The 10,663-nt window shown below is 44.8% G+C and overlaps 1 protein-coding gene across 5 annotated transcripts; it reads right to left on the bottom strand.

The window, feature by feature from the left end:
• Positions 1-578: 578 nt before the first annotated feature.
• On the bottom strand, positions 579-9,025 carry LYSET (lysosomal enzyme trafficking factor). 5 transcript variants are annotated; one of them, XM_085890400.1, is made up of 3 exons: positions 8,742-9,025; positions 4,925-5,061; positions 579-2,200 (listed from the first exon to the last, which is right to left on the bottom strand). In XM_085890400.1, exons 2-3 carry the CDS (start codon positions 5,020-5,022, stop codon positions 1,789-1,791), a joined length of 510 nt encoding a protein of 169 aa, XP_085746526.1. In that variant the 5' UTR covers positions 5,023-5,061; positions 8,742-9,025; the 3' UTR covers positions 579-1,788. The 5 variants fall into 5 exon arrangements, with proteins under 5 accessions (XP_085746526.1, XP_085746530.1, XP_085746527.1 ...); XM_085890404.1 differs by lacking the exon at positions 4,925-5,061 and adding an exon at positions 2,883-3,023; XM_085890401.1 differs by lacking the exon at positions 4,925-5,061.
• Between the last annotated feature and the right edge of the window lie 1,638 nt (positions 9,026-10,663).

Below are 10,663 nucleotides of genomic sequence, written 5' to 3'. Positions count from 1 at the left end.
TGGTGTTGGCTTTATGGTTAGGGTGGTGGGCTTGGGATCCTAGGATCCCGAGTTCAAATCCCACTCAGCTGTTGAATTAATACCAGGTGGGGTTGACTGCCTGTCATCCTTCTGAGGTCGGCAAAATGAGTACCAGCTTGCTGGTACCCTGTGTCGGAGTGGCCACCCCTCTAAGATTGTGCCCAATAGCCAAGGAAACTACTAAGGCAGGACCAACGGTCTGCACAGAGTGTGGTCCCAATGGATGGATGGATATGTGCAATCCAACAACTGAGCATATACACTACGTGCACCACAAAAAATGAATACAACTCAAAATTGCATGAATATTTGTGAACCCTGTCTGGACCCATGAGGTCTAAAATGAGGTATCATTCATCAGCACTGTACGTGCTTGGTTACGACGTTTACCCTGTTCAACTTGCATGAATATATACATTGACAGACAGATAAATAGATATCCTGATTGAAAAACTAAACAAATTCTCCCAAATTGCACAACGAAGCCAAATGTAAATGGCGCCACGAAAGTGTAACGGTTTACCTTCTGAACACACACCAGAAGATCGGTCAAGAAATAAATAAATAAAAAACAATTTATTTCAATTTGCATGGTAAACAAAGATCAAGTGCCGAATCGAAACAAAAATGAATTGATGTTTCAAATTCACCAATCGACATCATAAATATCCAGGAAACTCCATTCAACAATAATGTACCGGTGCAAACAGCCATGTGGTGTCAAACAATTCTCAATAATCATCGCCATGCTTCAGAGCGTCAGACGGAAGTGTAACTTGGAAGGATGATGCAATTGTAAAACTTCAAATGCTTGTACCTGTGGAGTTTACTTGCAAAAGTTGACCAAACTGATCCTTGTGGAGTGGAATTAGACGTCATGTGGGCGTATATGTGTGTGTGTACATATATATATATATATATATATATATATATATATATATATATATATATATATATATATATATATATATATATATATATATATATATATATATATGACATACATCTGGAGTGGTGAAGATGGATCGAGTAAAGAAGGTAGAGGAAAAGGGGGGGGGAGCGGATTTGGCAGGACAGGAATAAGGAAGGCAGTCGAGCTCTTCCATGAGGCTTAACTTTGTATACACAAAAAAAAAAGAAATCCTGCCATTTTTCGATATGTAATATGTTTCTGCCTTCAAATTATTTATTTTTACGTGCAACACAAACTTTACTCATCAAAACACGATCTTATGCAACTGCAAACCCCTGAGAAAAGTCAAATATAAATTTGGTTAAAAGTTATAAAAACCAAACCTGCACCTTGGCATAATCAAAGCAGGTGTAAACATCCATGGGAGGAATACCAATGTTATTTAATGTGGTGTGATGCTCTTTTTCACAGTTAGTGCTGACATTTAAAATTCCAGCAAGTAGATTTATCACGAAACCTTGCGTGTCAACAGTAGCTTTCAAAAAAAAAAAAAGAAAAGGAAAAAAGCTCCAAAATTCATCAAAACTCCGTAACTAATGCAGGTATGTTACAATTGAGATGTCAAACGTTAAATGAAATGTCAACAATTGATGACTGCAGAGCACACAAGTCTAACATGATCAATAATTCTGGGATTTAAAGTCCAAGTCTTCTTTGTTTCAGTTGTGTGTACACTGTACACCTTTTGGGGTGAAAAGGAAGGGGTGGGGTTGGGAGAGGTTGACACAAGGAAAATGAGACGATGCCTTTCGAGTTGCAGCTGGACTTCGGACAGGTGCCTCACCGTTCCAAATTTACAAGCTCATACCGATGCCTGGGCGATATTCCTTGATAGCAGGGTGTCGTGACCGACACATCATGATCAGGCACAGGGGCAAGAGGAAGTAACCCATCGTTTTGGGATTTGTTCGAGTACATGACACCAGGAAGCAGAAGACCTGGAGATATAGTGTGATGATTACAAAAATCCATAAACTGAGTGGAAGTGATAGCGTCCAGGATAATAGGCGCCAAGGCAAACTGGAAGGAGCTGGGTTGGCTAAGGAAGCGTGTGCCAGAGTTAGTGAGCTGTAGGCAATGCTCACATCAAAGATGTAGTGAGCAAGAGCTAAGCTGGCCAGCAGGTACGAAGCCAAACAGATCCAGCCCATCCGCTGCCTAAAGTTCATACTGCTCCATGCCATACAAGTTGTGACATCAACATACCTGTGAAGGAACACAAATTCTTCATTTCTTTTCTGTCATGTTAGCAACAATTTTATATGGTGTCGCATTTAAATTGGTGCCAACAACAAAGACGATCATTCTTCCTTTAACATGCATTAGTGTGACAAGAGGCACCCACTCCCTCCAGACACAGCCAGGGGTTCATTTTATCTTGATGATTATTGATACCAGAGCAGAATCCCTCCCCTATGGGCGATCATGTACCAAGCATGCAACACATTCTTCACAATTCTCTTTCATAAATATATGTGGAAAAATTACATGCCCAGACCAGGAATCAAACCCAGGTCCTCGAGCAAATCACACCAGCACTCTGCCATCTGAGCTTTCCGGGTGACTCACCAGCTGAGCAACGCAATTCTTCCGCACGTACACGTACACGTACGGAAGAATTGCGTCGCTCAGCTGGTCGGTCGCCCAGATAGCAAAGCCCTAGTACGGTTTGCCAGAGGAGCTGGGTTCGATTCCCGGTCTGGGCACGTAATTTTTTCACATATATTTATGATTGTTCTGTCCTGTTCATTTTTCTAACAATTGTCTTTATTCATTCTAATTCTTGCTTTTTCCTTCTCTTTCATCTCTTTTACTCTCTTTCTCCATTTCGTTATCTATCTCTCCAAAGAGAAGTGAATTATTGCAGAAATCTTTCTGTAAGGCTCACTTGGCTGCGCCTGGATGGGTTTGAGGGTCGTGGAGTTGCGGCTGAAACCCGAATCCTATCTACGTTCCTCCTGATGACTCCATCTTCGCTCGTTACTTCTTCAGGTTCCTTCTTGGTCTTCCATTTCATTCCGACACACCCCTTTAATTGGGCGATGTATAGACAACAGACCGCTGCCTCAATTGCTCCCAAAAATAAAAATAACCCGGGTTACATAGATGAAGCAAAAACATGTGCACTGCTTATGTGCATATATAATGCATCGTGGTTGTGTAGCTCTGCCAATTCCAATTGCACCCCCCTCGCTCATTCCAAAGGAAGACAATGCCAAGATGGGCAAATATATATATATATTTTTTTCTTCAAAACTTGATGGAATCAAACAAAACTTATACAGGCACAACTTCACGGTACCTTCATCAATCCCTGAAAGTTTCAGCTTCCTCGATCAAATCCTCTCGGAGAAATCGATGAAACGAACAACACACTATTCCTCCATGATACAGATTTTAATTTATGTTCAGAATGCATTCAAATTCAACAGCTCTCAGCAATGAAACAGGTGGGGGAAGCATGGGGTGGTGAACCTGCTACTAACTCAGGAAATATAATCAACTCACAAAAGTTTTTTCTTGCATTTGTATTTTACTTGTGATACTCCTGACCTGGAGGGATAGCTCATATCGCAGGATGAGAGACATAATGTTGTAACTGAAAATTTCCCATTTCCTGGAAATCGCTAATGAAAGATAAATGGTGTTTTGTTAGACATGAGAGCCATTCCATTCAACCTCGCCAAAAATGCAGTTACAACATTATGTCTCTCAACCCAGCCTGGTGTTGGCGCAGTGGTTAGGGCAGCGGCTTGGGATCCAAAAGGTCCTGAGTTCAAGCCCCGTTGGGCCACTGAATTAATACACCAGGAGGTTGACTCAGCCTGTCATCCTTCCGAAGTCGGCGAAATGAGTACCAGTGTACTGGGCCGGTGTATACCCCGGTTAAAATAGGTGTACCATATCCCTGTGTCGTAAGAGGCAACCAGGATTGCGTCAGGAAGAGCATCCAGCGTAAAACCTCTGCCAAATCATGATGCGGATCATAACGGATGATCCGCTGTGATGACCCCTAACAGGAGCAGCCGAAAGAAGAAGAAGAAGGAGGAGGAGTCTCTCAACCCGCGGTATGCACATACACTCGCCTTTGAGCCGTCTATCCTGGGTTTGAATCTCGACTCGGCTATAAACTGTCACCCTGGTGTTTTGCATTCAGGGTGAGGCATCAATGTGTGCGCCTGTCCAATGTCCATCGGAAGCACATCAAGGCAGAGGACACATCCGTCAGCACTGGTCATTGGTGGATGTCAAAGATCCCTCAATGTCTTTCATAAAAAAGTAGGCGAGTTATTGCCCGCACCCTGAACAAATTCTAAATTCCTGCTCTGACTGCCCGACTGACTAGAAGGCAATGGCAAACAACCCAGCATACCCCTTACTAAAAGACTGCTTCTGCAGCACCAACACTATCAAGAGTGTTGATTAATCATGATGATGATGATACATACACTTGTAGTCTTAAAAATAGGACCACTGGACATGTAGCTTATCTCGACCCTGGCCTAATGTTGTAACCCAAATTTGGTAACATTCCTGAGTGGTGAGTCGAGAGAAGAAGATTTTTGAAGGAAGCTGCACGACCGTCATTTTGACACTTCTGGTCACGTGATCAGCATGGCCTCCGCAATTTAACTTCAGGACCCTGTCCTAATGTTGGAACCCAAATTTGGTAGCATTCTGACTGGTGGGTTTATGAAGGAATTTACGCGGTTTCCCCAAAAATTGATGAAGGTCGGCCATTTTGACACTTCTGCTCACGTAATCGGCATGACCTCCGCAATTTAACATCCTTGGCCTAATGTTGCAACCCAAAATTGGTAGCATTCTGAGTGGTCGGTCTGGAGAAGACTTTTGAAGCAATTTAATCAGTCTGCCATTTTGACCTACTTAAAGTCACGTGACCGGAACAAGCTTTGCAATCCTCATTACCAGTCAGGAGAAGAACGTTGCTGCCAAATTTCAGCCGGATTGGCCCAGCGGTTTGGCCGGAGAAGTCGATAGAGGAGACACACGGACAGACGGTGCATGATGACAATAACTCATCTGGAATTCCAATTCCAGATGAACTAAAAAAAAAAAAAGGGGAGGAAAAAAAAAAAGGAAAAACAAATTGCGTGCATCTTGATGCCCAACGACAAGTGATAGTTCTGTTCCCACTGCACTGTGCCTTATACAACATTTTTGTGGAAAGGGGAATGTGAATTTACCAGCTACAAATCATCCTCTTCCTAAAAGAAACAAAAACTTTTCATGAAAGGTAGGGAGTATGTAGATTATTTGGGAATCGCTGATATTGCAGATGCATCTCGTCATCAGTGTGTTGTCTGTGGTGAGGTGCTGGCTAACGATCGTTTGAATCCCTGCAAACTGAGATGTCATTTAACAAAGATGTCAAAAGGGTAAGCAACAAAGCAAGTCCTATAAAGAAGCATTTCATAGGGTTTTTCTAATGTATTCAGGAGTCCTATGCTGTCACACAGCAATGTTTCATACTCGGAGTCGCACTACATACGCCAAGACATGGATTTTTAAACTGCAAACAACATTTTGTTCCATTTTTTTTTTTTTGGAGAAAGCTCCGCAATGCAAGTTGTTGCAATTCAAGACAAATGACACAGTGGGTTGCTTAATTTCAGAACTCGTAAATTATATGAAGGATTGTTTGTGAAACTACGAAAGGATGAGCCAGTTCTTCGCCAGTCAACGAAACAAGACAACCAATATCGCTGGAGCTGTACGACTGCTCTCTTGGCAAATTCGTGCATAAAGAGCTTTTGCTGGAAGAATGTCTTTTTTTTTTTTTTGTCGACCCCTTCCATCTCGTACTATTGACGGAAAGAGTTTTGCGATGCTAGATAATTTTCATTTGTGAAGAAGGTGTGAATTGGGATCAGTGGTAGTTGTTGGCGAGGATGTTGGACTTGCATGAAAATTAATTAAGAAATGATTCACCTTCTTGAGTTGAACAACGAAGATGTAAATATTTGCGATTGCCCTTTGGCGAGCTCAACTTGCTTGCTTGGTTGACATTTGACCGAATGGGTCTACGCAAGTAAAGGATGCAAGTGTCATCCTCAAAACAGACAATGTAACAGCTTTTATTCAGAAACAAGACATTTGTACCTCTTGTCTGTCAAATGGAAGATCAAAGCATTTCCCACATTTTTGGCTTTCATCCAAGATTGCGGCAGCACTGCGATTTACAATGATCTGAAAGCAGTCATTGTTAAAGATGCGACAGAATTGAAATAACAGTTCAGCAACTTCGTCCAAGAATATTTAGCTGACATACATCGTTTATGATCCCAGCAAATAAAATTTATGCTTGGAAATGTCAGTCTGTGCTGTTGTACCATCTTCACCATTTCGATTAACTACTACCTGATTGATATAAAGGAATACTAGGACGTTGTCAGCTGGTACGAGTCTGTATCGGTGGACAGTTTGAGTGATAGGTTTCAAATGAAAGGTGATAAAGATGTGCTAGGGGTTAGACATTTGTCAGAGGAAGAGGGTTCAACAGAAATCGTTCCCCAGTTCCATCAAAATTCGTCCACTCCACATCCCCCGACCCCCTCTCCGGCCAAGTTAGATCCGCTCAATTGGATCTTCCCAATTCGTCCTGTCATTCCAAAGGTGGTCGAATGCCCAAAACACGACAGCTTTACTTTGTTTCCGCCATTGTGGTTAATACCATAGATGGCAAGTGACCCGCATTTCACGGGTTTGACCGGTTTAGTTTCTGAAAACTTGCAGACCCGCTTTAGTAGATCATCATCAAAACCCGTATTGGATAGAAAGTCCGATAAATTTTTAAAACGCAATGTTTCCCTTCCTTTCCACTCACATGGATTCACAAAGACTGACAAACCTGCAGCGACCTCGAGCCAATTTACAAGCCATCACTGGTTTCCAGTTTTTCATCGGTTTTGTCCGTTGTGGTTTTCACTATTATTTTCATTCAATTGTTCTCCTAATACCCTAATTCTTTGTGGGTGGAGTGGAATGACCCAATTATTTGGGGGTATTAGGACAATAGGCAAGGCTGTTTGACATCGTGAGCTTTCCCAAACTGAAGGCCACATCAACCCTGCTGGATTCCATGCACAGCATCACTTCTGATCACGTGTCATCTATACGATGGTGTGTGTGTGTGTGTGTGTGTGTGTGTGTGTGTGTGTGTGTGTGTGTGTGTGTGTGTGTGTGTGTGTGTGTGTGTGTGTGTGTGTGTGTGTGTGTGTGTGTGTGTGTGTGTGTGTGTGTGTGTGTGTGTGTGTGTGTGTGTGTGTGTGTGTGTGTGTGTGTGTGTGTGTGTGTGGCCATTTTTCTCAAAGATGGCCAAATGGATCTTCGTCAAACTTTCAGAGGTTCATCAGTCAGTGCCAGGGAGTGGATTCGCCCCCCCCCCAAAAAAAAACCTTTTCAAAGTTTGGAAAAGAAACTTGAATTGGTTTTTTTATTTTTAATCGCCCTTTTAGTGCCTCAGGTCTTTGCAGTCATGTGAAAGATAATATGACGTGACCTCTGACCACATTCCTGTGTCGGTGAAAGGAAGTATTTTAGTCCCCACAAACTGCTGCTTGCATCATTTCTGGAAGCATGGCTGTGTGCCGCTGATGCAATGCTCCCCATTACCAGGCAAGTTGGTACTCATGTCACCAACCTCGGAAGGATGAAGGGCTGAGTCGACCCCACCTGGTGTTAATTTAACGGCCGACAGGGGGCTTGAACTCAAGACCCGAGGATTTCAAGCCAACCATCACCAAGCTTCCTGTTGCTACGAGCCCAACAGACTTGCTGGTTCCAGGTTCTTGTGTGCATACTTCATCGCATTTGTAAATCTGTTTCTTGGTGACGTCCTCAACTTCAATAACCAGACGTAGTAAGGTTGGTTACACGTTCAATAAACACTCCGTTCAACACGCGCTATATGAATCGAATAAAAACTTCGTCTCTTATTATATTTTGATCCTTGTGGAGGATCTCTTACTCACGTTGTTGTTCTTGTGGACTTTTTTATTTCACAGCCTACAGTTTTAATCGAAACTTCCTGAAACTTGGCGTATATATGTAAAAATTCCCTGCGCAGACAGTAACCATCTCCGATTTTGAAAATTCCTCCCAGAAAAAAAAAGTTATGACGTCAAAATATCTCCGCTAATGGAAATCACCTAAAAAATTATCTCAAAAACTAGGCAAGCTTTTCGAATTCTGTTTGCGGGAATCGAACAGGGCATTAGGAGAGATGAATTACCGCACATATGACACATCACTATGACGTCATTTCTATTTTTTTGACATTTTTTGTTTCACAACACAGAGTTTTCATCGGATCTTCGTGAAACTTGCCATGTATATGCAGAAAGCCCACGCGCAGGCAGTAACCACCTCCGATTTTGGAAATTCTTCCCAGAAAAAAAAGTTGACGTCATAATATCGCCGCTAATGGAAATCGCCTATACCATTATCTCCGAAACTTGGCAAGCTGTTTGAATTCTGTTTGCGGGAATCAAGCCGGGCATTAGCGCAGATAATTTATCGCAAAAAAAAACAAAAAAACATCACAATGACGTCATATTCGTTTTCATGACGTCATCATTAAGAGGGCGAGGATCTTAGCTAATTTGAGCTTGTTTAAATTAAACTTTACTTAACGATTGCTAGTTTACGTTGTACGTTACACACGTTTAAAAACTCGACTGCGGAGGCGGGTGAAGTGTGATGCACAGTAAGGTTTGACACTCGCCTGTGAGAGCAGCCAGGTGAGTCGAAAGATTTCCCCGATACTTCCTGGTGCCGCCAAGCTGGTCACGAGTCTCGTGTGTACAGTTACACGACGCCTTGACGTCATGCATGCAAACCGGTACAGTACTACCTTTTAATAATTAATAGGACCGTCGCAATGTACACTGTGTACCGATTTCTAATTCACCGTACACCGTCACAGCGAAAGAACATGAACATTGAGAAACTTTATATAACGCTGTTCAAACCGTTCGCCGCAATACACCGTCAACCGGAAGTGGACCACAAATGATGAGACCGGAAAGACGACATTTCATTTACACTCGTAACCCTTATTTAGTACAGTTTGATGGCTTTTGGTTGAAATGCGTTATGCTACATTTATTTAAACATGTCAATGAAAATTAAAAAAAACATTTTTTACAGCTAGGGCAATAAATTATTGAAATACGATATGAAGTGGGACGCCAGTTGTGATGCAAAAACATGCTTCAATACACCACCAATAGTCTATCATTTTCATTTTTGTTTCCGTTTCTCAACGTGGATGTTATACTGATATTCCACATTTATTTTACATGCACAAGAAAAAATTAATCGAGATATCCGTATCCTCCCATCCCGTACTTCGACGATGTTGATGATGGTATACCACTTGCATTCGGTTGTGGCTTTACACCGCTCGAATTTACGGACGGATGAAGGAACTTCAGGGGCTTGTATTCATGAAAAATAATCATAACTAGCCGAAACCCCGTCACAGACGGATTCCGTTCATTCAACCACCCTCACCAGCTCACCCACACTCGAGGGACATGGACTGGACAGGGCGTGCTTGCCCCCACCTACTCATCCCTCGCCTCCCACCCCCCGCCTTCAATTTGCTTACCCCCGGCCAAAAATTTGCTTACCTTTCCCCCCACCTCTTCATCCTCCGCCTCTTTATCCTCCGCCTCTTCATCCTCCGCCTCTTCATCCCCCGCCTCTTCATCCCCCGCCTCCCACCCCGCGCCTTCAATTTGCTTACCCCCGGCCAAAAATTTGCTTACCTTGCCCCCCACCTCTTCACTCCCCCCCCCGCCTCTTCACTCCCCCCCGCCTCTTCACTCCTCGCCCCCGCCTCTTCACTCCTCGCCCCGCCTCTTCACTCCTCGCCCCCGCCTCTTCACTCCTCGTCACCGCCTCCATCCCCCGCCCCCACCCCTTCACTCCCTGCCCCCCTTCTTCCCTCCTCGCCCCGCCTCTTCACTCCTCGCCCCACCTCTTCACTCCCCGCCCCACCTCTTCATCCCCCGCCCCACCTCTTCACTCCCCGCCCCGCCTCTTCACTCCCCCTGCCCCCGCCTCTTCACTCCCCCCACCTCTTCACTCCTCGCTCCCGCCTCTTCACTCCTCGCCCCACCTCTTCACTCCTCGTCACCGCCTCTTCACTCCTCGCCCCGCCTCTTCACTCCCCGCCCCCGCCTCTTCACTCCCCGCCCCGCTTCTTCATCCCCGCGCCCGCCTCTTCACTCCCCCGCCCCCGCCTCTTCACTCCCCCCGCCCCCGCCTCTTCACTCCCCCCGCCTCTTCACTCCCCCCGCCTCTTCACTCCCCCCCCACCTCTTCACTCCTCGCCCCCGCCTCTTCGCTGCTCGCCCCCGCCCCTTCACTGCTCGTCACCGCCTCCATCCCCCGCCCCCACCTCTTCACTCCCTGGCCCGCGTCTTCACTCCTCGCCGCCACCTCTTCACGCCTCGCCCCCGCCTCTTCACTCCTCGCCCCCACCTCTTCACTCCCCGCCCCACCTCTTCACTCCTCGCCCCCACCTCTTCACTCCTCGCCCCCGCCTCTTCACACCCCGCCCCGCCTCTTCACTCCTCGCCCCCGTCTCAACGAAAAGTGTTTATTCTGCTTCACAGTTGAAAGTTGACTATTCCCACG

This window comes from Eptatretus burgeri, chromosome 7, assembly GCF_056783735.1.
Source record: "Eptatretus burgeri isolate ZD-2024b chromosome 7, Ebu_testis_v1, whole genome shotgun sequence".
Lineage (NCBI taxonomy): Eukaryota > Metazoa > Chordata > Myxini > Myxiniformes > Myxinidae > Eptatretus > Eptatretus burgeri.
The sequence above is the reverse complement of the archived record's forward strand: the minus strand, read 5'-3'. Positions and strand labels throughout refer to the sequence as shown.

Coding starts and splice junctions, on each gene's coding strand:
- LYSET (XM_085890400.1), bottom strand. CDS start 5,022: ATGCACCGTCTGTCCGTGTGTCTCCTCTATCGACTTCTCCGGCCAAAC. Junction 2,201..4,924: donor CAACGTTCTTCTCCTGACTG/GTAATGAGGATT, acceptor GTTCCTTCACAG/GTATGTTGATGTCACAACTT.